The 27,729-nt window shown below is 42.9% G+C and overlaps 1 protein-coding gene across 50 annotated transcripts in view; it reads left to right on the top strand.

Annotated features, from left to right (window-relative positions):
* The window catches only part of SORBS1 (sorbin and SH3 domain containing 1), a 250,086-nt gene extending 232,974 nt beyond the window's left edge, over positions 1-17,112 (top strand). For 27 of the 50 annotated variants that reach the window (XM_055093190.1, XM_055093188.1, XM_055093181.2 and 24 more), the window contains 3 exons: positions 6,719-6,909; positions 10,435-10,547; positions 13,758-17,112. In XM_055093190.1, coding sequence (XP_054949165.1) covers positions 6,719-6,909; positions 10,435-10,547; positions 13,758-13,825 — 372 coding nt within the window. In that variant the 3' untranslated portion in view covers positions 13,826-17,112. The remainder of the gene's footprint in view (positions 1-6,718; positions 6,910-10,434; positions 10,548-13,757) is intronic. The other 23 variants (XM_034931185.2, XM_057298960.1, XM_034931184.2 and 20 more) reach the window with 1 other exon arrangement.
* The last annotated feature ends 10,617 nt before the right edge of the window (positions 17,113-27,729 follow it).

Here is a 27,729-nt window from a genome sequence, read left to right as displayed (position 1 = left end):
CAGAGCCTGTAACGGGACCATAAATACCTGTTGTGTGATGTCGAGGTACCAGGGAAATGAAACAAAAGTAGTTTACTTTATCCACCTTACCCTGTTCCACCTAAGAGAGAAAAATGGTGGGTGGGGAGGATGGGAAGAGAAGAAAATAGAGAATGATGGGAAAATCATTTTACTTTGGGTTACACAAATCGAGAATTTAGAAAATCTGGAATTTGTGCTCCCCAAATTAGTTTATTCTACCTTCAGTATAAAGGCATAAGCTATTCTTGGAAAGCCTTTGGTTTCTTCACACTTGAATATGTATCTGCCATTACCCCGCTAACTGTCTTATGAAAGGAAGAGAAGACTGTATGATAGTCTATGAAGAGAAGGCTGAGCATTGGTTGAATATTTACTGAGCATTTAAGTTTAGTGTTGTAATCAGATTCAAATTACAACAAAGTTAATGTGTTGTCTAGTGAGTGATTTGCAAGGAGATAAAATCTAGATGGTAAGCAATTGAACTAGTTGTTTGTAATTAGTTTTATATTTAAGCTGTGATCTTTTTCTCAGTAAACTCAATAAGATAACTCAGTGGAGTCAGAGACTGTTTTGAGGGTGCTCTGGTGGTGTCCTGGAGCTCAAACCCAGGAGACTGACTCATTCGGGCCTTTCTACTCCTCTGGAAGAGTTTGCCCATGATGTTCCAGTAGGTGCAAATCCATCACTATTTTGGGGCAGTCGCTTGGGATACTTCTAGAAGTGAGCACTCCATCCATATCTGGAGGCTGCAGTCAAAAGCCTTCCTCCTCCCAGTCTTCAGTAAGCAATGAGTAGAGTGCTGCCTCCCTTAAGCCAAGTCAGCCCCTACCCACTCCTACTTCTTAACCCATGGGACAGGCACATTGCAATCATAGAGCATTAAAGCCAAAAAGACATTTATGTAAATTATGTCCAATCCTCTTATGTATTTTAGAACTTGAAGTCCTAAGACGTTAAGCATTTTGTTCACAAGACAATCAGTTAGTACAGAGCATGGCCTGGATCCTGGATTTTCTCACTGTCCCGCTGGGAGGTCAGGGTAGGTCACCAGAAAGGTGGGGTGGGGTCTGAGAAGACTTGGGATGTGAGATGACTAGAGGAGTGCCATCTCTGTGAGACTCAGGCAGGTTAGGGGAGCAGCAGAGCCTCGTGCTGTTTCTAGAGGGGATTTGGGGCCAGGGAGAAATAGAGTTTCTCTGTCCTGTCCACATCTTTAGGACTTCCTGCTGTTCTGTAGCCTGTGTGCAATCTATTTGGGCCCACAAGGCTTTGGCACACACCCAAAGCTGGAAGCGGATGCTTAGTAACTCCATAGTAGCGCCAGGTGTTCTGTGGATCCAGAGGGATTAACAGCTCCAGGGAGGCTAAGATCTGATTTCTGGGGGATTTCTGTGAACTGAAAGTAGAAGGGCAACAGCAAGGACGCATGCAGGGTCACCCACTTGAGGAGAATGAAGCAAGCTCCAGGCCAGGAGAGGCGACTTGTGTACAAATACAGAAGAAAGCACTTTCTGGGTCAAGGACTGTCACCTGCTTCCTATTAATGGGGGAAAGGAGGGGAGTGCAGTGTGTGTGTGTGTGTGTGTGTATGTGTGTATGCATGCGCTGAGCTGGTTGTTTTTGTAAACACGTGAAAAACTGGAATGCCGTCACCAGAGTTGGAAATGTCCTTAGCATTTTTTTTTTATTCTTAACTTTATTCTTTTTTATTCTTAACACTAGATGAAGTCCTTGTTAGAACTTGTATCTTCTCTTAGGCTTAAATAAGGGCAGATGCTGAGGACCTGGGGAGGGTTCAGAGAGGCATTGTCTAGTAGAAATATAATGTAAGCCACATGTGTGATTTTAAAATGTTCTAGTACACACAGTAAAATGGAACAACTGAAATTTTAATAATATATTGTAACCCAATATATCTAAAAATTATTACTGAGATTTTACATTCTTTATTTTGTACTAAGTTTTTGAAATCCAGTGTATATTTTTACACATAACACATTTCACTTCATACTTGCCACATCTCAAGTGTCCAACAGCCACCTGTGGCTACTGGCTACCATCTTGGACAGGATAGGTCCAGAAGAAGCACTGTACAAAGCTGTAAAGTGGTTAGAAAATGGGGACAGGAAAAGAAAACATAACTAGAGGGGAAAAAAAAATCTGAGGATAAACAGCCTTCAAAATGAAGGGCTGATTCTTGTGATAGATAGTAATGGTTTCCATTTCCACTGAGGGTCTACCCCCATGCCATGTCTCCGTCCCCTGAAAAAAACTGGTTTACATTTCAGTTATATGAGCTATTTCACTTAAATCTAAACAGAGAGAAATTGAGTCTTAACTAATAGAATAAATGTTTATCTTGCCTTCTTCCTTCATTTATTCAACAAACGCTAAGTGAGGCACCCAGTCATCCCTACCTCTCAGGAATGGGGTTAAGTTTGTACTATACAGATGTTAAAGCTATGATGATGATTATCCTTAGCTTTGGGCATGGCCTGAGACCAAGGAAGGTACAAGGTGGACCATCAATATCCCTTCCGGTACTATAGTTCACAATTAATGATTGGACGCTATTACCGTACACCGTATCTTTTACATAAGGAAATGTCTTTGAACACCTAGAGTAAAAAGTATTCAAGAAGAGAAATGATAGATAGTGCCTGTTTTCAGACAAGGCAGAAATTGGGTGTTGCTATCATAGTTACACAAGCAATCTAATCATGATCCAAGAGGGAGGTGGCAGGTAGTATATGGAGATTAGATGTCAAAGGGCTCAGCTCTCACACTACCTTGTACAAACTTCACAAGGTCAGGTCCCAGCCACCTGGCAAAGGCCCAACATCCTGAGACATTGTAGAAGAAGCATGAAATGGCCTCTTTCGTTTTGTCTCTTCCTTTACCCCTGTCAGAGTCCGAGGTGACTGATTTGAGTGATTGCAGTTTAGAAGGGGTTTGGAGAACTTGAAGATGCTTCCCAAAAGGACAAGAGTATAGAAGTGGGGTCGGGCACAGTGGCTCACGCCTGTAATCCCAGCACTTTGGGAGGCCAAGGTGGGCAGATCATTTGAGGTCAGGAGTTTGAAACCAGCCTGACCAACATGGTGAAGCCCCATCTCTACTAAAAGTACAAAAAAAAAAAAAAGCTGGACATGGTGGCCCACGCCTGTAATCCCAGCTACTTGGGAGGCTGAGGCAGGAGAATTGCTTGAACCTGGGAAACAGAGGTTGCAGTGAGCCCAGATTGCGCCTGGGCAACAGAGCAAGACTCCGTCTCAAAAAAAAAAAAAAAAAGAAAAAGAAAAAGAAGTAGTGCCTGGGGTGGAACTCCTCTGAGCCTTAAATTCCTTATTCTGCACTCCTCAAGTCAGAGGGTTAGTACAAAAGTCAGATATGTAATGGATATGCTTGTAAAATATCAGGTTCTTCTTACTATATTTGATTCACTGATCCTCTTTTCAGCACCAAATTGTTTGCTAGATAATTGATTCCAGTCACTCCTTTGGGATGAATGAAGTTGAGTGGAAGGAGGCTAGGTTTCTGTAAACTATGGAGATCTTGCCAAGAGATTGTCTACATCCTCTCTTTATACCGCATTTGACCTGAGGTCATGAGGCCACCAGCTGGAATTTGGAAATATTTTGTTTTTTATGAGAACTTTTGTTTTCATGAGGTGTGACCCAGACCACCGGTCTTGGCATACTATAGCCAAAGAATCTCAGTGTAGGGCAGTTGAGGTCCTCTGCACCCTTGCTGCCTACAGTTGGTCTGTGAACCAGCAGTGTCAGCACTACCAAGTAGAAACGCAGAATTTCACAATACAGCCCAGGTGTATCAAGTCAGAGTCCACATTTTAACAGGATCCCAAATGATAGCTATATACATTAAAGTCTAAGAAGGATGGCTCTACAATATCCCAGTTAGTCATAGTCCACAGCAGCCTCAGCTTAAACAGCTGCCGTGGCAGCAAACTCATTTCCACTTGAGGCAGCCCCTTGTATTGTTGGATTGTTTGGAAGTTCTCCCTTCTGTCATGTTAAAATCTGCATGTCATTGTCACCCACTCAAGGTGACATTTCAGATGTTTCATTCTTCTGAAAGCCCACATAGAAGGTACTTGGAAATGTCCATTTCTTTCCTTTGTGATACGGACACCTTAATCCAGAGGCAGTGAGTGGAGGGTGGGTGGAGCCATACAAGGTCGGCTCCCAGTCACCCGGCAAAGACCTAACGTCCAGAGTCATTGTAGAAGAAGCATGACGTGGCTCATTTAGTTCCACCTCTTCCTTTACTCCTGTCAGAGTGCAAGGTGACTGGTTTGAGTGGTTGCAGTTTAGAAGGTTTTTGGAGAACTTGAGGAGGCTTCCCAAAAGGACAGGGGTATTGAAATGATGCCTGCAATGGAAGTTAGTCCTGCAGGGCTTGCTAACGGTTGAGGACATTTCCAGTGGAGGTGAACAGGAGAGGGTGGTCTGGTGGAGCGGAAAGAGCAGCTGAGCCACTTTACCTCTTACTGGCTGTGTGATGTTGAGGAATGCATGAAACCCCTCTGAGCATCAGCTTCCTGGGTTTTTTAAGAAAACAATGATAAAACCTGTCCTGCCTGACTCCAGGGTTTCTGAGGGACTCACTGAAGATGAGGTCAGTGAGCACACTTGATAAGGCAGAAGATGGTCTGAGGATAAAAGACAAGGTCAGTTGGGACAATAGATGAAGCCAGGAGAAAAGCCTACCACTGACTTGATGTGTGACCTCAGGGGAGGCTCCCACTTTTTCTATGTCTCTCTGTGAAACAAGTGGGTCATGCACAAAAGATTTCTAAGTGCCCATCTAGAAGGCCCTGGAGTTGTGGCCTATTGCTTTATTTTTTTATTTTTGAGACAGGGTCTTGCTTTGTCACCCAGGCTGGAGTGCAGCAGTGCAATCATGCTCACTGTGGCCTGAATCTCCCGGGCTCAGTTGATCCCAAGTAGCTGGGACTGCAGGTGTATGCTGCCACATCCAGCTAATTCTTGTATTTTTTTGTAGAGATGGGGTTTTGCTTTGTTGCCCAGGCTGGTCTCCAACTCCCCGGCTCAAGCAGTCCTCCTGCCTTGGCCTCCCAAAGTGCTGGGATTACAGGCATGAGCCACCATGCCTGGGCAGCCTGCTGCTATTATTGCATGTTACCTGGAGTATTTTTTCAAGGATGGCTCTTCAGGGTATTTATTTAGAGAAACTTCCTAGAGCTTGGAATTGAGTCCTGTCTGGGGGACATGGTTCCAAACACTCTCCCAGTGAAGGCCTGGCCTCTACAATGGAAGCCCCACTCAAAAGGCGGGTTTGCTTGGCCATGTTTGCACCTGTGTTTCTATGTTAGCATGTGGTACCTGGGTTGGTAAGTGAAGAGTGACAGTTTCGTCACACATAGTCCTATTTCTGGAAGCAAGCTCTGTCCTACAAGCTATCTGAATTCATCTCATACCTCACTGGAGTGTGTCATTTGCAGATTTTTCCAGGGGAGTGGTCTTGGTTGGTACTTCATATATTACCAAGGAAGTTTTCAAAAATGTTATTCCCTTTTTCAGTTTTTATAAGTTTCTGAAATACAGCAGACTTGATGGTTCTATGGGCCTGCTCTGCTAGAGGGAGCTTCCAGTCAACAAAATAACCAAAACTGGCTTTGGGTTCAGCCACCTTCCCTAGATGCTTACTAGCTGAGCGTGAGGGGACCAATATGTGTGAAGGGACCTGGCTAAGATGGCCTTTCTGAGTCTCTCTCCTGCCAATCTGGGGACCCTGTGTTGTTCATCCTCACCTCACTGCAGCCATGTTTCCAATTTCCCATTTCATTTCCTGGATGCTTGCTTCTAACTCTACATTTGCATTTTCTTCTGTGCACCCACCCTGTTGTTGTGGAGACTTGGTGGCCATAGGCCGCCGGTATCTGGTGTCATCCAAGCGTGATGGTGTGGTACGTGGATTTGCTCATGCTTTTATTTTGAATCCTTTCCAATGTGACATCTGCTAAAATGTCTCCCTTATAATTTGCTTGGTGATCACAGCTTTCTCATCATTCATTGAGAGCAGGACCAGATCTCACAGAATCTGAAAAGAGCTATGTGGTAAGATGCCTGTTGAATAAGACTGCAGCTTTTCTAAAGAGAATTTTTACTGATCCTTACTTCTGGAATCTAGACTAGAGTGATGCCTGGTTAACCCACAGAAACATTATTTACAAGAATTCTGTGGCTATTGTAGTAGAGCGAGATGTTAGGCCACTGCATTACCCCCAGCCCCTGGAAAAAAGCAGAGGAATTTAGAGACGATATTTCTACTCTGCCTATATGTGGGATTAAATTAATGTATTAGTGCATGATTGGGGATACATACTTGCATTTCTACCCTGAAGTATTCCATTTGTGACAGTTACTCACTAATTTCAGGCTTTTATGCTGCTGCCTTTTTTTTTTTTTTTAATATTCTTACTAAATTCCAAATTCTTCTGTATCTTACCTGTTTTTCCATGCTTACGCCTGGATCCCTCCTGCACTCCACTACTGGAATATCTATTTTTTTAACCTGGATCTTCAACTCTGTTTTCTCCCTGGACTTATGTGCTTCGTCTGGAATGTTACATCTCTTCCTCTCTTTCTTTTTTTTTTGTCCCCATGTTGACTGTTTTATTGGGGTTTCTGGATATCTCGGGGCCACCTCACAGGAAGCAGTTTGCAATGAGATCATAAACATTGCCGAAAAATCTGTTCATTACTGCAGCACTGTTTCTCATCCCCTTGACTTTCATCACAAGGTATCCCCTTCTGACAATAAATCATCTTTAATCATTTCTCAGCAACCTCAAGCCCAGCAGCGAAGAGTCACCCCCGACAGGAGTCAAACCTCACAAGATTTGTAAGTACTCCTGGTGAACTTCGATTCTCATGTTCTCAGAGGACTGTTGGTCTTAGAAAGTGGGTCGCTGGCTGAATATGGGGCAGTCATTTGCAGGAATGAGTGAATTACACCCAGGTTCTCTCCTGAGGATTTCTAGTGAAGGCCATGTTCTGCATCAGCCAAGGTGAAAACAGGTGGCAGGTAAATAAAGGCCGTCATAGACTGCTGGGAGAGAGAGACAGGTAAAGATTAACTGCTGTAGAATGTCAAATGAGAGCTGTGCTGACTGGTTTCAGTGCTAGTATAGTGGGAATATAGAGGAAGGAATGGTTAATTCTGACCAGCTGTGAATGAAAGGGTTGCTTCATTCATTCATTCATAAAAAATTATTGGATATCTCCTATGTTTTAAGCACATAGGAGAAAACTCTGTGCACAGAGAAAGAGAGATTTGGACCAAACACTGAAAGACAAATTAGATTCTGAGAGCTAGAAAAGGGAGGAAAATATCTTCCCAGAGGTGAGGACCACATGTGCAAAGGCATAGAGTGGGTGGTATTTGGAGAATTTGAAAGGGCCCGTGTAGCTGCAGCATATGGTTCATGGAAGAGATAGAGATGAAGCTCAGAGGTGGGATGGGACCAGATGGTAGATTCCAGAATGCAGTTGAAGTAAGTTTGGATTTTATTCTGCAGGTACTAGGGAGCCATTGAAGGTTTTTGAAGTAAGGAACATATTGATCATATTTTGTTTTAGGGAGATAACTCTGGCAACAGAGTGGAGGGTAGATTTCATAGATCAGGGACAAAGATGTTTGTTAGAAGACTTCAATCCAGCTAAGAAGCCATGAGGGCCTGAGCCAGGACAAAGTGGGCATTTTGTAACTGTGGAAGTGAGTATAATTACCAACAGAGATACATGTAAAGAAGCCTAGCCAGCCACAGAGACAGAGAAGGGCAACAAGAGATGCCAGTGAGGGTCTAAGACGTTCACTTTCACAGAACAGCTACAGCGTCTGGTCAGCAGTGTCACCTGCCCCAGAGAGGCCAAGAGTGGGAAATGAGAAACGTCCACCAGGCATTTTCCATGGCAACTGGAAAAATCCCTGGTGACCTCTGATATGGCAGTATTAGTGTTGGTAGGGGTGGTGGCAGGTGCTGTGTTAGGAAGGGTCAATGGTGAGTGGAAGGCGGGGGGCTATAGATCAAGGGAATAGCAGAGGCAGGGGAGGTGTTTTTAGGGTGCAGAGACAAGCAAATTTTACCAGAGTAAAATGCCAGTTAATGCAAATAAGATGTAAGTGAGGCCAGGTGCGGTGGCTCACACCTGTAATCCCAGCACTTTGGGAGGCCAAGGTGGGCAGATCACGAGGACAAGAGATCGAGACTGTCCTGGCCAACATGGTGAAACCCTGTCTCTACCAAAAATACAAAAATTAGCTGGGCGTGGTGGCATGCGCCTGTAGTCCCAGCTACTTGGGAGGCTGAGGCCGGAGAATCGCCTGAACTCCCGAGACGGAGGTTGCAGTGAACCAAGACTGCGCCATTGCACTCCAGCCTAGAGACAGAGTGAGACTCTGTTAAAAAAAAAAAAAAGTAAGTGAAGGAAGAGCCCAGGAAGGGGGTTCAACGTGGCTTGGAGAAGGGACCTTTCTTTCCTCACATGTGTGAGCAGGGGCAGGAAGGTGAGTGGAGGCACAGAGACTTAAATCTGGAGGGGAGGAAGATTAAGGTGCTGCCCACAGCAAGCTTCCATCTCCAGAAGTGGGGACAGAGTGAGAGCTCTTGGCTGAGCGTGGGGCACCAGGATTGGCAGGAGAGCTGGGGGAAGGACCCCATGGGACAATGTTCTGAGGAGTATGAGGTTCATCCCAAATTAGAGCTGACTGGGGTACCCAAGCAGCAAGAGTGTGGGACTTTGTCCAGCCAGTCTCCACTGTCTGGGAGTGAAAATAGAGAAGCAGATATTGGAGTTATTTCCCAGGGCTGAGGCTGGCAAAGCAGCCATGGTGGGAGTTAAAGGGCCCAGGCATTCTAAGAAGCTGGCGAGGGGCATGTGTTGGGAGGCCAGTAGGAGACTCCAAATTGAGTAGGAGACAGCAGGCAAATACAGAAACATGAAAAAAAAAAAGTATTTATTTACCAATTGGAAATTGATCTGCATCTCTTAATTCCTCATTTGAGACCTTCCTTCTGGCAACCAGATCCATTCTCCAAATTATCAATACATTTGGATAAATATGGAAAGTGAAGTTGTCCCTCTGGTTTTAGCAGAGCAGAATGAACCTCTTGTTTTTGAGAACTGACTCCACTTGCTTGTTTCTAGTCTTTCTTGCTTGCACACTGGAATTCATTGACATCTACTGGAAATGGTAGATGACTGGCTCATTTACAGTTTTGCCTGCTACTGTCTTGTCTCAAAATAGTAAACAGAGTTGTGAAGTTGGTACATAGTAGGTGCCTCTTATGTATTTGTTGAAGAAATAAATAAAAACAAAGCTTTTCCTTGATGCCAAAGCAAGGATCAGATTTCACCACAAGCAGTCCAGCTGTCTCCAGTGGCTGCTAGAACAGACAAAACAGCACAGATCCAATGCCTTAGGCCAACTAGCAAGTAAATAAAAATCTTGCCCTCAATGCTCACTGGGATAGAAAAAAGAAAAAAGCTTTCAAGGGTTTCAGAAAAATGACATCCACATTTAAAAGCAGTGAATGAAATGTGTTTAGGCATGTAAAGAAACTCAAGATAGTTTTGCTAAACAGTGAGGCAATTGGAATGTACTTTTAATAGCATATATATAGCTATTATATATGGCTATTATACACACACTTTTTTAAAAAAACAAATGTTTTATGTTCTCCATATATATGACCAGAATGTAATGTCTCTGGGCCCAAATAACTTCTGATTATGCTTGATAATCTACATATATTATCCTGTGTTAAGGAAAAGGCTTAGTTTACTTTAAAGCAGGGGTCCCCGATCCCCAGGCACTACCACCTGGGCTCTGCCTCCTGTCAGATCAGCAGTGCATTAGATTCTCACAGGAGCCTGAACCCTATTGTGAACTGCACATGTGAGGGATCTAGGTTACGCCTTCCTTATGAGAATCTAACTAATGTCCTGATGGTTTCATCCCAAAACCATCCCCCCCACCCCACCCCATCTGTGGAAAAATTGTCTCCCACAAAACCAGTCCCGGGTGCCTAAAAGGTTGGGGACCACTGCTTTAAAGGCAGAGGTCGGAGTAGAGTAGGAAGTGCTCTAGATAAAAAGGCTTGGCTGTGGTAACCAAATGAAGCGAAGTAAGACTGATCATGGCTTGCTTGTCAGAAGTTCTCCATCCCTCAGTCTTAATTATATGTTGAATGCATCTCCCCAAATGCTAAGTTATTAGGGAAATAGTCAATAAAATGCTTTTATCCCTACTGATAAGTAGGAAACACTGCTGAAAAGTTTATTGAACTTGAAATGGAGTTTAAAAATTCCTTATTTAATCCTGTCGACATTTGAGTCACTTACTATTCATTTTTCTCATGTATAGATTTAGCTATCAAGCATTATATAGCTATATACCACAGAATGATGATGAGCTGGAACTCCGCGATGGAGATATCGTTGATGTCATGGAAAAATGTGACGATGGATGGTTTGTTGGTAAGAATCTCATCATGCTTTTCTTACTAGTTGTGTATTGAGGGAATAACAGGGGGCGATGAGCCATGCAAAAAGCAAAGCAATCTCCTCTGCACAGAAAGAAGAGCCTTCTCAGATTTTTACGACCTTGGAAATTCTGGGCCACCAGTCTGTGTTGCTATTATGATTGTGTGGATGTTGCTAATGTTGAACCTGAAACCAAATCTGCTGCACAGAAGAGCAGTTGTCAGATTTATTAATTGGGTTTCCATTTATTTTTTTAATTTATTTATTTATTTATTTATTTATTTATTTATTTATTTATTTATTTATTGAGACAGAATCTCACTCTGTTGCCCAGGCTAGAGTGCAGTGGTGTGATCTCGGCTCACTGCAACCTCTGCCTCCCAGGTTCAAGCAATTCTCCTGTCTCAGCCTCCCGAGTAGCTGGGACTACAGGCGCCTGCCACCACGCCCAGCTAATTTTTTTATTTTTGGTAGAGATGGGGTTTCACCTTGTTGGTCAGGCTGGTCTTGAACTCCTGACCTCAGGTGATCCACCCACCTTGGCCTCCCAAAGTGTTGGGATTACAGGCATAAGCCACCGCACCCGGCCCTAGTTTCCACTTATATTTATATTGTGTATGTGTCTATTTTGCATTTGGAAATTTTATTTTTAAAACCCTTATGAAATAACACAAGAAAATGTTGACTGAGCCTATGTCTCTACCATGAAACTCAGGCATATGTGTAGACATTCTAAAGACCTTATTTACTCCAGGCTTTCAATAATATTAATCAAAGCACCCTGCTTAATTAAAGGATTTGCCTTTGCAAGGAGAGAGATCAACATTTATTGAGATTCTATTACAAAGCAGACACTGTGTTTGATATGCTTTTATTGACGTTCTCTCAACAAACAGCCCTGTAAGATAAGAATTATCCTCATTTATCAGATTCAAAAACTGAGGCCCAAAGAAGTTAATTAACTATGCCAAGATCACCAGGGTAGCAAATAGTGGGGCCAGGATTTGAACTCAGGCCACCCATCTCTCCTGAAATCTGTGTTCTTTCTGCTCAGGCATGAATATAATGTTGGGAGATATTGACCCACTCTGCCTCAGTTTCTCCCTGTACAAGTGGCTTTACCTTCACCTTCTTTCCAAAGACCAGCCCTTCCCTGATTTTTCTGGCAAAGCTTTGCTAAAGCAAAGTAATATCAGGGCTGGGGTGGTAAGGACAGCAAGACCTCAACATGAATGAGAAGTCAGTAAGATTTGCCTTGTCCTCACCAGCCTCTTAGAGAACTACCCCATCCTCCCAAGGTCCTCAGAAGCCCACGGCCCTCACTACTTTGAGTCGTCTGTTCAGTAGAAATCAGGTCTGAGAAGTCAGTGACCACTCTGGTGCAGTGCAATCCAATAGAAACACAATGTAAGCCATGTGTGAAATTTAAAATTTTCTAGAAGCCACATTGAAAAGAAGTAAAAAGAAACCAGTGAAATTAATTCTAATGTATTTTGTAAACCCAGTGCATTCAAAATGCTACCATTTGAACATGTAATCAATATTAGAAATTGTTAATGATTTATTTTACAGACATCTTTTCATACTGTCTTTGAAACCCAATGTGTATTTTATAGTTACAGCACAGCTCATTTCAGACTAGCTACATTTCAAGTGCTCAGTAGTCCCACGTGGCTATCATTTTAGAGAGTGCAGCACTAGTATGCAATAGCTGTTAAACTCGTTCAGGAATATATATATTTTTTATGAGAACTTAGGTGTGGGAAGGAGCACCAGTTCTCTAATGAAGGCCTGCCAGGCAGCTGGGTAAAGGAAATATTTTGGGATGAGTATCTTCCTTGCATCCCTGAACTCTTCACTTGCTTCTTTTTTTTTTTTGAGATAGAGTCTTGGTTTGTCACCCAGGCTCGAGTACAGTGGCACAAACTTGGCTCACTGCAAGCTCCACCTCCCGAGTTCAAGCGCTTCTCCTGCGTCAGCCTCCCAAGTAGCTGGGACTACAGGCCCGCATCACCACGCCTAGCTAATTTTTATATTTTTAATGGAAATGGGGTTTTACTATCTTGGCCAGGCTGGTCTCGAACTCCTGACCTCAAGTGATCTGCCTGCCTCAGCCTCCCAAAGTGCTGAGATTGCAGGCGTGAGCTACCATGCCCAGCCTCCTTGGTCACTTTGAAAAGTAGCATTTTCAAACTACAAATAAAGTAGCCTTAGCAGAACTCATTTTTCTCATCCATAAAGAAAGATACTAACTAGCTATGTGGCCCTAGGCAAGGTTCTTATTATCTCTGGACCCTACCATCTCAGTTCTCTAACCTTCTTGGCCATTCTCCATAGGAGTTCAACTAGATGTTTTAGGTTTCCTAAGCTTTAACATATTTTTTTAGCTTAGAAGTTTCACTTTGGGTAGTAATTCCAACCCACTGGTAGTGGCTGCTTGAGATGTGTACAACAGGATTCCGAAGCCAAATCTAAGCCAATTGTGATAAGGGTGCAATTATCAAATTGGGATGTCTGCTAAAGAAACGATAATGATGATACAACATATATTTGCCACTCCTGCTTTAGAGAGAGAATCCCAAGGGAAGGAACTAGATTAAGGATCAGCAGTGCTGCATCTGGAGCAGCCCAGGAAGGGCTTTGTTCCCAGATGGCTCAATGCTCCTGGCTTAGCAGGAGCCCTAACAAGGTTAGTACCAAAGATAGGGACTCAACTGGGGACTTAGGCACAAGCTGGATAGGAATTTCCTTTTGATGGGTGGCTGTAGTCAGTGGGCTTTTAGAAACTGCATGGTTTAGAAAATCTAAATCTCAGGTATCTTCTTGTGTCAGATAAATGTATGAACTCCTCCACAAAGCAGAAGTGTTGGAAAGAGCAATGGACTGGGAGTCAGAAGACCTCGGTTCAGATTCTGCCTCTGATAGTTACTAAGCAGTAGGACCTCAGACATGTTACTTCTACTCTCTGAACCTGGGTTCCTTCTGAAAAACAGGAGTACTAGAAATGCCTACATTGCTTACCGCCCAGCATTATTTGGCAGCCTAAGTGAGATAAGATAGGGGAAAGGACTTTGGAAACCATATGGTATTCTCTAAGCTGCAGGACTGTTACAAGGGGTTTTGGAGCAGAAATCTCTGCAGCGTGCTGTCTCAACTCAAGCGAGTGGGTCTTCTCATGTTTTGTATGTGTGTGTTTTTTCATAGGTACTTCAAGAAGGACAAGGCAGTTTGGTACTTTTCCAGGCAACTATGTAAAACCTTTGTATCTATAAGAAGACTGAAAACCATGGAGATTATTTTTATTGGAGGAGGAAGCATCATTCATGAACCGATCTTTTTAGTTGAGTCAGTAGGAAAATTAATACAGTGGATAAAGTAAGAAGCAAAAGACAGGGACAGAGAAGTGTTGTGTTTAAAACCCAAGCCTGTCTAAGGTTACTGTGTATTAGACAGGGCCGAACTAGTGTGCTGAGCAAAAAGAATTGAAGCAAATTGTATTTACTTAGCCGCTTCTGGGAGCCACTTCAGCCTTTCCCCTCCCCTCCACCTCTTGGGTAATCTGACCTGAAGCATAGTCCAGGAGCAGAGTTAGCCAGAAATGCCTCCTGCTGCCCCAGCCTTAGAGAGCTCCCATCTCAATCATTGAGCCTGAAGGCTTCAAGCCCAAGAATGCAACAAGACCCCCAGCCTACATTTCTCAGCTCCCCTGGAGCCAGCTGATCCTGTAACGCTGCTGGAGGTCAGTCTGAGCTACCAAGACTGTCCCTAGACAAAGGTGGAGTCCCCCACACTGCCCAAGACCAAATCCCTCACTCAACCTGCTGAGGTGTGGATGGGGAAACAGAGGCAAAACTGAGGCACCTGATGCATTCAGCCTGCTGTGCAGCAGTGCCATTGACTGCCCTGATGTTCAGAGAGAAACGCACACAAGGTTTGCCCATGAGAATTCGGGAGCAGACGGCCAAGCAGATAGGTTATGTCTGTTTTCTGAGTGATGAAGTCAGGAAGCCCTGTGGCTCTGGAGGCCACTTGTGGTTCATTCTTTTCCCATATCCTTGGCTTTTAGAAATGGTTACCTTCAGGACAGTGCAGCTGCATTTATCAGAGCACTATTGCTAAGTTTTCTTTTCTGGCTTGTGTTTGTTTGGGACAGTTTAGAATTGGGAGGCCTATTCTCATAGAACACCAAAAATGATGTTCAGTGATTCATTTAACATACACCAATGTACTCTGGCTGCTGGGGGGACAACCATAAGCAAGACATGCCCAGGGTTTGCCGTGGCTCCAGATCTACTCCCTGTAGGAGTTCAAGGATCACACAAACGGTAGTAACCAGGGTTGTGAATCTGAGTACACCCTGGCAAGGCTTCTCTTCAGACTGAAGCAGCAATTCTGCCACTACCAGCAGCAACCAGGACGTCTGTTCTTTGTGGGGGCCAGATCAGAAGAGAGAGGCCCCTGTGACGCCCGGGCTGCTTGGTCACAACTCTGTCCAATTCAAGGATGTTTATCGGCCTCTCTTAGATCCTGAGTGAGACAAATACAGAAATGACCCATTCCCTGCCCACCAGAAACTCAGAGGTGATTGGGGAGACTGACACAGGAAAACGAACTTAATCAAGAGAGACTGTGATATGTGCTAAGAAGGGTGCGAGGGAGGGAGAGATGAATTTTCCCTGGAGGGATCCTAGAAAGCATTGTCATATTGCCATCTCCATTAGCTCACTTTTAAACAACTAGGGTGCTGGAAGAACCTTTGTCTGAGGGTAGTTCATAGCTGGAAATACTTGGAATATTTTCCAGAGTCTCTAAACTCTCATCTTCCCCCACAGATACACATCCAAGCTCACAAATAGGAGTAGCAATTCTAGGTGGTAGGGTTGTGTACGGAACCCCTGGCTGTCTGCATATATCTCAGAATTACCCCAGGACCACTGTCCCAAAGTCTAGAGTCTTTACAGGTAGGCAAAATTTGTTTTCAATGCCTGTGCCTCAGCTGCTGTCACAAATACCCATCTTAGGATCCCATCAGCTTCCCATCCCCCACCAGACAGCCACAGTACCCTCACTTTCTCCCTATTGTTCTTTCAAATCCTGTTCTCAGGAAAGAAACTGCCACTAATTCATTCACACTAAGGTGTAAATGATTGATAATAGGAATGAGTTACCTCTTCCCACAGACATTTGTTTTTAAGTATGACAGAGCAGGGCCTTAATCCCAAGGGAAAAGGTTATGGAACTGGAGGGGGTGAGCTTTCTGGGTAGAAGGAGACTTCCTGAATTTCCTTAAAACCCAGTAAGAGTAAGACCTGTTGTTTTGGAAGGGTCTGCTCCACCATCTAAGAGCACTGTTTTTTTTTGCTGTTGTTGTTGTTTTTTTACTGTCTCTGAGGGAATATAGTAAAAATGCATATGCACGTGCAATTTGCACGGCAGCATTTCACCGATTTTGGACTGTATTGGCTAATGTGTTTCCTGGTCTTTAGATGCAAACCATTAATAACACTATCTTATCTCATAGTTTTTTCAGGGGTGCTTCTTGATTAGTAGGTAATTTTGAACACCTCTTTAAATACAGCTAGAAAATAAAACCAATTTGTAAAGCCACATTTGCATATGATGCCAGCCTCACGCATTTGTATATCTCCAGAAATTCAGGTATGCCTCACCAATTTGCCCGTCTTTAATAAAATCTTGTGTTAAAATTTGCATCACGTCGCCTTCCTATGTATGACGAAACAAGAAACAGAGATTTCCAATTGCTCTTTTGTCTTCAGACATTTAGTAATATAAAGTACCTATTTTTATGCTGAAATGTTTATACAGGTTTATTAATAGCAAGTGCAACTAACTGGCGGCATGCCTTGCAACACATTTTGATATATTAGCCATGCTTCCGGGTAAAGGCAAGCCCCAAACTCCTTATCTTTTGCAGTCTCTCTGGGATCAGTAAAAGAAAAAAAAAATAATGTGCTTAAGAAGTGGGACTGTAAATATGTATATTTAACTTTGTATAGCCCATGTACCTACCTTGTATAGAAAAATAATTTTAAAAATTTGAATGGAAGGGGGTAAAGGAAGTCATGAAGTTTTTTTGCATTTTTATTTAAATGAAGGAATTCCAAATAACTCACCTACAGATTTTTAGCACAAAAATAGCCATTGTAAAGTGTTAAAATTTACGATAAGTATTCTATTGGGGAGGAAAGGTAACTATGATCTCAGTTACAGTTTTTTTTTTCCTTTTTAATTTCATTATTTTGGGTTTTTGGTTTTTGCAGTCCTATTTATCTGCAGTCGTATTAAGTCCTATTGCTAGAATAGGTTACTACAAAAAAGATTATATTCTGAAAGAAAAATAACTGACATTATATATAACCAATTAATTTAAAGTATTGCCATTTAAATTACACACTGAGAGCATGTCCTATGCAGACATAGATTTTTCTGTTCATTTATTTTTCTTCATTGCAGTGGATTGATTTGATAAATAGATGTGTTGAATTACTACATTTGCTGTACATATTATTTAATAAACTTTATTCAGAATTGCGTGGCATATGTTTGTTCTGGTCATTCATTGTTTCTTTCCTTCCTTTGCCAAGCTTCTCAAATGAAGCTTAAATTCACTGCTTCAATTTCTTATACCCTCCTTTCCATTCTTAATCATTTACCATCTGCCTTCTGCCGCCTCCTTGAAGACACCACTTCTTACCTTACTTTTTTCTCAATAACCTAACTCCTGACCCTCTGAATTAATTGATTACTGTTGACCATTTTGCCATTATTTCTAAAATATGTTCGTATTTGTTCTGATAACAAAAGTAATGCACAAATGTCTTTAAAAACAAAAGTAAAACATTATAAAATATGTATAATGGGTCTAGATTTGCTTTATAAAACATGGGTATGGGAAATGACATAGCACTTTGTTTTTCTAAATCAAATTAATCTGGCTATGAGTCCTCTCTTGGTATGGGTGGGCGAAAATGCAATCTGTCCTTTTTCTCCTCCAAACCAAATGTGTTAAGGCACTAGGCATGCAGTCTCCCCTGGCATCCCGTGGCTACAACTACTGCCATCTTAGTCTGGGATGGGGTCTGCTGCACACAAGGCATGGATCTGTCCCCTAATAGGAAAGCTCACGCCTCTACCCTCTCTCCCTGGGTTCTGTCCTCCACCTCCAACTCAAAGCACCAGTTTGCAGTGCTGCCTCTGGGGTAACTCAGTGTACTTGGGCCTCCCCTGGGAGAGGGGCCTAACAGTCTCTTGTTTCAAGGGTCTGACAGTCTTTAACACTAGGCCCTGAATCACAGGCCCTATGAACCCTTGTCTCCAACAAATCCATCAGCTTACCTCCTAACTACATTTAGAACCCAACCATTTCTACCATCATAGCCCAAGCCATTTTCTCTCACCTGGATCATCGCAATAACTGTCTAACTGGCCTCCCTGCTTCTGCTGTTGCCCCTCTAGTCTAGACAGAGCAACCACAGTGATCATCTTAACGTTGGTCCAAAACCCTCTAGTGGCTTCTCATCTCGCTAATGTGGTACAATGGCAAGTCCATAGACATACTGCTCCTCCCCTCCCCCTTACCCCTGAATTCATCTCCTTCATTCCAGCCACACAGCCCTCTTTATGGCCTCAGACTCATTAAGCACATTTGAGGTTCAGGGTCTTCGTGTTTGCAATCCCCTGTGCCTGGAAGGCCCTTTCCCCAAGAGCTGCATGGTTTTCTTCCTCCTTTAGGTCTTCCTGTTGTCTTCTCAATGAGGCTTTTCGTGACTACTTTACATACATCTAGGAACCTATTGTCCCCACCCCCTGCATTCCATCCCCCTCTTCCTCCTCTGTTTCTCCATAACACTTATCACCATCTGAAATTTGTCTCCACAAGCAATCCTGTAAAATCCATGGGGTTAGTGACTCTGTTTTGCTAATATATGCCTGGCACCAAGAAGAGAGTCTAATGTGGCACTCAATCCTTTGTTTATCAAATAAACAGATAAATAAGCCCTTGAGGCCAGAGATCCTAGAACTCAGAATATGTTCTACCAACAATGAAAGAAGGGAAACCATTTTCTTACAGTGGCAGAAACAACGAATTAATCTTTCAAATTATGCTGGTTTCATACAAACATAGAAAGTGAAAGTTCTCCATAATAACACTCCTCACAGAGATCACTCCTATATATGGTCCTCCCAGCTTGCTTTTCTACACATACTAAACACACACGTCTCTAAAATGCTTTATGTAGTCTCATACACTTTTACTTTCCTTTAGTAGAACTTGGATATGTTTCCATAACTTACTTAACCCATCCTCTATTGATGATGCAGGTATTTGAAGTTATTGCCAGCTTTTTACAACAACAATGCTGCTTTGAGTAAAATTATTGGCTTAAAGAGCAGGAACATTTCAAACCTTAAGAGATTTCCAAATTGACTTCCCAAAAATTCCAATTATACTCCCACCAAGTCCATGGAAGTGTGTTTCCCACCACCCAATTAAAACTACTACATTGTCCGCTTCCATGAATTGCTGCTCCTTGGTTCACCTGCTTTTGGCTGGCCAACCCCTTCTTCATCCTCTTTCTAGATCTTCACTGCATCCTCAGCCCTCTGTTATTTTATCTCAATACATGCTCCTGCGGAGACCAGATCTCTCCCAATATAATTATGGCCCAAAGAGTCAATTGTGGGAGGGCCCTTTCAATGATTAAATGGTAGAAGCTTAGGCCGGGCACAGTGGCTCACGCCTGTAATCCCAACACTGTGGGAGGCCGAGGTGGACGGATCACCTGAGGAGAGGAGTTTGAGACCAGCCTGACCAATATGGTGAAACCCCATCTCTACTAAAAATACAAAAATTAGTCAGGCGTGGTGGCATGTGCCTGTAATCTCAGCTACTCAGGAGGCTGAGGCAGGAAAATCGCTGGAACCCGGGAGGCAAAGATTGCAGTGAGCCGAGATCGTGCCACTGCACTCCATCTCACAAAAAAAACAAACAAAACAAAACCTAACACTACTGCATTGGCTGAGACATACCAAAGGGCGTTACAACTAGTCTCAGTCAGGAGTTAATCCAGAGACTCAAACTTTCTCATCAGTATTTGTCTTATTCTTGGCGTTTTGTTTGGCTACATTTTCACCTACTGAATGCAGCAGTGGGAAACATGGCTGCAAGCTGCTCCAGCCTCCTTCCAGCTCTCTGACTCCAAATTCTCAAGGCAAAAGGACCTTCCTATTTGGCTTTCCCTGAAAACAACTCCAGATGCTGGCAGGCCCAGCCTGGATATTTACTCTTCCCTAGACTAATCACTTTGACTAAAGAGGCAACTTTACTTGTAAAAACCTTTGTGGCTTTTGGCCAGGCATGGTGACTCACGCCTGTAATTCCAGCACTCTGGGAGGCCGACGTGGGTGAATTGGCAGCTCAACCAAAACCTCAAAGAATGAGGGAGACGAGTGGCTGGGCGAAGGGGTGTCTGCTCTAAGAAGGGGAAAAGGAAGCTGGACAGATAACAGCTCAATGGTCCACTGGACTTGGAGAGTTATTGTAACACACTTTGAAAATGGAACACTATTGTCCTGTCCCAGTATAAACTTCAGTGTAGTTGAAAGCAGGCTATGTGCTGAAGTTTTGCTAGCCAAGGTCTTGACAAGAATACAGTGGGAGGAGAAGTCCCAGAGGAGGGGGCCAATGCGACCAGGGGAGCACAGCACAACCGTATCTCATGCTAAAAATGTCAGACTCTAATGGAAGGGAACAAAGTTGATGTCTCAGAAGTCACAGAGGATGTTTGGATGAGTTGTATGTGGGAGTATTTTTCCAAGTCTTAGCACATAGAAACCACATCTGTCTCAGGAACACTTAACCAGGTCTTTTAGGACAAATCAAAGAACTTATCACTTGATACAGGTAATTTTTGGAACAAATTAGCCAACAAAGTGGTTCAGATTGAAAATATTATAGAACATTTAAGATAAATCCATAGATGCAAAAATCCATAATGAGAAGCTCTGAATGACCGTGTGACACTATGAAGTCTGTCCCGGAGGACAACTGCACTGGTCTTCCAGGACCCTCACTCTAGCCTTGTCAGGGGCAAAATATTGAGTAGATTAAGAGTCTCTCTACCCTTAGGGTTTACTTGTTTTTCAAGTAATATCTGACAAACAGACGAATCTGCAAAAGGGAGATCAAATCATCTTCAATAGTAGCATAATGTAAATTGATGATCTCAAAGCATGGTTCATGGTCACTTTGGAATCTCCAAGCCCTTTCAGGAGATTCATAATGTCAGAACTATTTTCAAATGATGTGAAGCTGCTTGTGGTAGTCAGCGTCCAAAGATGCCTCCAGTTACCCTCACCTCTTGGTATTCAGGCTCTTGTGTGATCCCCTTCCCCATTCTATCAGGGTTGGTCTGTGTGATCAATAGAATGTTGCAGAAAAGTGACAGCATATCACTTCCAAGGTTAGGTTGTAAAATCCTTTATGGCTTTTGGCCAGACATGGTGACTCATGTCTGTAATCCCAGCACTCTGGGAGGTCGAGGTGGGTGGATCACCCGAGGTCAGGAGTTCGAGACCAGCCTGGCCAATGTGGTGAAACCCTGTCTCTACTAAAAATACAAAAATTAGCCGGGCATGGTGGTGGGTGCCTGTAATCCCAGCTACTCGGGAGGCTGAGGCACAAGAATCGCTTGAACCTGGAGGCAGAGGTTGCAGTGAGCCGAGATTGTGCCACTGTGTTCTAGCCTGGGTGACAGAGTGAGACTCCATCTCAGAAAAAAAGAAAAACCTTTGTGGCTTTTGTCTCATGCTTGGATCACTCACTTGAGGAGGAGTGGACTACAGTTTAGAACTTCTAAGTTCTGGTATTTTGTTGTGTTGGATAAATGCACTAATTCCTGAAAAAAGGAGAAGTATTGGAAAGAACAATGGGCTGGCAGTCTGAAGACCTGAGTTCAAATGCCTCTTAGGCTTACATACATTGTGAGACCTCAGAAATGCCACATAGGCTGAGTTTTTTCATCTAGGAGGAAAAGATGCCTGGACCAAAGTGAGATCCTTCTAGGAAGGAGGAAGAAAAAGGATGTTTGGAAGGCAATCTGCAATGTCCACATTGGAGCTCCCCAGTCATTCTATTGCCTACTGTATACCAGCACTTTCCATGTGTTATCTTTTAATAGCACCTCGGTGAGGAAGGTATTCTTATCTCCACTGACAGGTGAGGGAACTAAGACTCAGAGGAGTTCAGCCCCAGGGTATATGTGCAAGTACATGGCTTCAGTCTGACTCCAAAGCCAGTGTCCTTTCCATTGATCACACTCTACTGCCTGCAAGGCACAGAGCTGGGACAAGACTGTGGACCAGTATACCTCTGGATCACCTAAAGTTTACCAAAAGACTATAACATCTTCAAAAGCAACCTCATTGAATAATAGTGATAACCATTAGATGAGCACCTACTACGTGCTTGAACATTGAAAGTTGCATTAAAGGTCTATGTCCCTCCTTGGTCAGTCTTCTGCCAGAGCCGAGACAGCAGCAATGGCATAGAAGAAATCTGCCAATTTCATGTCATCTTATTCTCCAGCACTCACAAACCTCTCAGAAGTGTGGTCCGGCCTCGAACCTGTATTGCCTGACCACTAGTCTGAACCCTTTGTCACCTGCACTGTGGCTCCCATATGTGGTGTTATAGATCTGCAAAGCTAAAAGTGAACAAAAATTTGCACTCTTATTTTCTGTGTCAATTAAGACTAACTCCAGCTGCAGTAATATATGGCCCAATAAATGCCAGCTTATGTGACGCAGATGTGTCTCATTATCTCGTGGAAAAGAAGACAGGGCTCTGGGTTAGTATGTCCCCTGGCCTTTCTCTCATAATGGCAATCTGGCTACTATGGCAGTTCCAAGCACCACATCCTCATACAACTGCTTTTGAAGGTTGGAAGCAGGGAGCAACAACACAGGACAGAGGTTTTATCTTTGCAAGTTTTCCCTCATCAGGGAAGAAAAATCTTTTCCAAAAGCACCCCCCACCAACCCACCCCGCATCTCATTGGCTAGAGGTGACCATGGGGCTACTCCTAACTACTAAGAAATTGCTTCGAGGAAGTGGACCAGGCAGAGAGGACTGGGAGTGGCTTTGAAGTAGCCAACCAGGGGTGGGTTTTGTAAGCAAGTCCTTTCTGTATCTTTTTCTTAGGTTTCTGTGAGATCTTCCTGCCTCTTCCCTCAGTTTCTTTGAGTCCTTTCCTGGCTTCTCACCTTCTTCTCACTCCCTAAATATGAATGTTTCCAAGTTTCTCTCTGTAATCTGTTAGCTGCGCAATCTTATCTATTCCCTTTGTTTCAAATATCACCTCTCTGCAAATTACTTGTTTCCACTTTTTAAATTAAACAAAACAAAGTTATTAGCTAAACTTTAAGAAGTAAAACAAACTGAAAACTTGTATAATCAGCCAGGCGTGGTGGCTCACGTCTGTAATCACAGCACTTTGGGAGGCCAAGGCGGGTGGATCACTTAAGGTCAGGAATTCCAGACCAGCCTGGCCAACATGGTGAAACCCTGTCTCTACTAAAAATACAAAAATTAGCTGGGAGTGGTGGCACATGCCTGTAATCCCAGATATTCGGGAAGCTGAGGTAGGAGAATCACTTGAACCTGGGAGGCAGAGGCTGCGGTGAGCTGAGATGGTGCCACTGCATTCTAGCCTGGGTGGCAGTGAGACTCCATCTAAAAAATAAATAAATTATATAATCACCACTGCTGAGACATAACCTTTTTAAAGTGCTCTACCAAACATATATATAGGTGATATGTGTATAAACTGCTTTTTTTACTTACTAGATTAAAAAGTCCTTTCTTGACAACATATACTCATGTCTGCATCATCATTGTAATGATTACATGATATTCTGTAGTATGAACATGACATGGTATATTTAGCAATCCTCTATTATTGATACTTGGGATGTTTTCAATATTTTGCCATTATGGAGAATTCTATAATGAACATCCTTTTCCATACTCTTGACACTTTGAATGGCTACTTTTTTTCCAGATAAATTCCTAGAGTGGAATTGCTAGATCAAAGAGTATGCTGTATTTAAGAATTTCGACACCTACATTTTTGTCATCTGACTGTTGACAAGACCTGTCGGTTCTTCCTTGAAAATTATCTTGGGTTTGTCCTTCCTCTCTGTCTCTGATAATCATCACCTTACACCCTCCCTCAACTGATACCATTGCCTGAAATCTCTTCTTCTATGATAAAATTCTTCCTACTCACAAAATGGTTGTGGATTTAGAGGTGCCCTTGTCACCTTCGGTTTGGGAGTCCAATTACAGGTGAACAAAACTTTAGTATTTTTGAAAAGTTTCCAGAGAATTGAAGAGGGGGTCCTTAACACAGGGCATTGGGAGTCAAGGAAGGCAGCTGTGGTAAAGGGGGCATGCTTAGCAAATTATGGGAGAAAAAGCCCAGATGGGACCAAGGAAAGAGGAGGAATCAAGGAAGAGAGAGAAGCTTTCCAGAAGAGCTGCAAAAAGAAACGTGACAGGTAGGAAGTTAAGCTTTAATCCTCTGGGCATTGTAAGGTCAACCCAGGGCAGGGTCAGGCCATAAAGGAGAGTAACAATAGTGCCCCATTTACCTAAGAACAATGAAGGGCCCTGTATACAATTACAGCAGCCTTTCTATGACCCTGCTGAGAAGGTCTACACCCCTCTTTTTCAGTTAAGGAAAAACCTCTCTCATTCCTTCTCCTCCTCCAGCTCCTGCCTCATTTCTCTCATTCCCTTTAAGGTAAAACACCTCAGAAAAGCTGTCGATGCTGGCTATCTCCAATTCTGGTCCTCTCATCCTCTCTTGAACCACTCTGTTTAGGATTTTGACCTCTTGCCTTAACAAAACCATTCTCTTAGGACACTCAATGACCTTCCCAGTATTAAACCCCGTGCTTGACTTTCAGTTCTCAACTTCCTTGACTTTTCAGCAGCATTTAGGACACTTGACTTTTCCTGCCTCCTGCAGAGGCTTTCTTCACCTGCTTGCAGATGCACCCTCTCTAGGTTCTCCCTGCTCCTTCTCAGTGTCCTTTGTTAGTTCCTCCTCATTTCCCAGGCTCCACCCTTGGCCTCCACCTTTTTTTCCTACTCCCTGGTGCCCTCATCCACTCTTGTGTCTGAATGTCCTCTATATGCTGATCTCTTGCCTGGACTCTCCCCTGGAATCCAGACTCCTATATACAACTGCCTGCTCTACATCTCCACTGAAATATCTCATGGGTGCCTGAAACTTAAATATATCCAAAACTAAATTCCTAAACTCAGCAGTATCCCCAAAAGCTGCTGCTTCCCCCTTTCAGTTAATGGCAATTCCATCCTGTAGCTGCTGTTCAGGCCAAAAAACATGACTCATCCTCAAACATCCCTCCTATACCTTACTTCCTATCCCTCAGCAGATGCTTTAAAATATAGCCAGGATCCGAGCACTGCTGCAAACTCCTTGACTCCCACCCTGGGCCCAAGCCAGTCATCAGCTCTTGCCTGGACGATGACAACAGCCGGTTACTGCTCCCCTGCTTCTGCGGCTTGCCTCCTCCATCTGTTTTCAACACAGCAATCAGAGTGCTGAAAACGTAAGTCAGGCCATGTTCATCTTCTGCACAAAGCCCTCATGACCTTCCCTCCTACTCCTGGTGCTTCTCAAATGCCCACGAGGTGCTGCCCATTCAGACTCTCTGTTATTTCTCTGACTTCATCTTCCCCACTCTTTCCCTCACTCCCTCAGCTCCTGCCCCACTGGCCATCTTGCTGGTGAATGCTCCAGGCTAGTTCCTGTCTTTGAGCTTATTATTTCCTGCACATGGACTGCTCGTCTTCCAGATATCTCCATGGATTGCTCATTCACCTTATTCAGTCTTTCCTTAAATCACTTTCCCGGAGAAGTCTTCTTTCGTTACTCTTATTGTTGGCATTTGCTTTATTTTTGACCCTGCTTCCATAGAACATAACAGCATCTGTTGTACCATATATATATGTATATAGTTTTATACACACACACACATATATATACACACACACATATATATACACACACACATATAGAGAGAGAGAGAGTTTTTTCTTTTCTTTTTTTTTTTAGAAAACATTTTATTTGAGCCAGGCATGGTGGCATGCACCTGCAGTCCTACCTGAGGCAGGAGGATCACTTGAGCCTAGGAGGTTGAGGCTGCAGCTGCAGTGAGCCAAGATTGTGCCAATGCACTCCAGCCTGGGTGACACAGCTAGATTCTGTCTCTAATAATTATATATGATAACATTATATATGTTTTATATATAATATATATATATAATCGACCAAGTGTGGTGGCTCATGCCTGTAATCCCAGCACTTTGGGAGGCCGAGGTGGGTGGATCACCTGAGGTCAGGAGTTCGAGAGCAGCCTGACCAATATGGTGAAACCCTGTCTCTACTAAAATTACAAAAATTAGCCAGGCGTGGTGGTACGTGCCTGTAATCCCAGCTACTTGGGAGGCTGAGGCGGGAGAATTGCTTGAACCCGGGAGGCGGAGGTTGCAGTGAACCAAGATTGTACCACTGCACTCCAGCCTGGGCAACACAGAGAGACTCGGTCTCAAAAAAATATATATATTTATTTATTTATATATACATAAAATATATATTTATATATTTATAATATATATTTATATATTTTATATATGTATATATATGCCCAGACTATTTATTTATTATCTGTATGGATTGTGGATTTTTATTTTCTCCAGTGGGTTATAATTCCTTTCATAATTATATATAATTCCTTTCATAACTATATTATATAATGTATATAATATATTATATTGTATATATAACATATATTATATATAATGCATATTATATGAATATATGAAATATATACTATATAATACATAAATATCTATTATATATTATATACTTAATATATATTAGATATATAAAATATATCATGGTTGCAAAATTATATTTTTGAAACTCTTGCACTTCCCCTACATTTATCAGTTGGTATTTATAGTTCTACTGTAAGCAAGAATCCTTGCTTCCCATCCATCCAACCACCCACTCATGCATCCATCCATTTATTTATTTATTTATATTTTTTGAGACAGAGTCTTGCCCTGTCGCCCAGGCTGGAGTGCGGTGGCATGATCTTGGCTCACTACAACCTCTGCCTCAGAGGTTCAAGTGATTCTCCTGTCTCATCCTCCCAAGTAGCTGGGACTACAGGCTCATACCACCACGTCTGGCTAATCTTTTGTATTTTTAGTAGAGACGGGGTTTCATCATGTTAGCCAGGATGGTCTTGATCTCCTGACCTCGTGATTCACCTGCTTCAGCCTCCCAAAGTGCTGGGATTACAGTCGTAAGCCACTGTGCCTGGCCTATTTATTTATTATCTGTATGCATTACGGATTTTTATTTTCTCCAGTGGGTTATAATTCCTTTTATAATTATATATATGTATATAAATAATGGGCTGGGCGCAGTGTCTATGAGGCAGGTGGATCACTTGAGGTCAGGGGTACGATACCAGCCTGGCCAACATGGCAAAACCTTATCTCTACTAAAAATACAAAAATTAGCCAGGCATTGTGGTGTACACCTGTAGGTCCCAGCTACTTGGGAGGCTGAGGCACGAGAATTGCTTGAACCTGGGAGGTGGAGGTTGCAGTAAGCCAAGATTGTACCACTGTACTCCAGCATGGGAGAGAGTGAGACTCTGCCTCAAAAAAATAAAAAATAATAAAAAACATTTTGTTTGGGAATAAATTCAAGACTACAGAAAAGTTACAAGAATAAGGACGGTACAAAGAGCATCCATATGTCCTTTACCAAGATCCCCCTTTTGTTAACATTTTATCCCATTTGCTTCATTTACTCCCTATGCCCATCCTGACCTCAACACACACACTCGCATACACAAACATTTTTCTGAACCATTTGAGAATAAATTATACATATTGTGGCACTTTATCTCTAAATACTTCAGTGTGAATTTCCTAAGGATAGAGATACTATCTTACATAACCACAGTCCAGTTATCAACCAGTAAATTTAACATTGATACAATACTTTTATCTAATCCTCCATCTGTTTCCAATTTCATCAATTGA

This window comes from Pan paniscus, chromosome 8 (genome assembly GCF_029289425.2).
Source record: "Pan paniscus chromosome 8, NHGRI_mPanPan1-v2.0_pri, whole genome shotgun sequence".
Lineage (NCBI taxonomy): Eukaryota > Metazoa > Chordata > Mammalia > Primates > Hominidae > Pan > Pan paniscus.
This window is presented reverse-complemented; position numbering and strand designations above follow the sequence as displayed.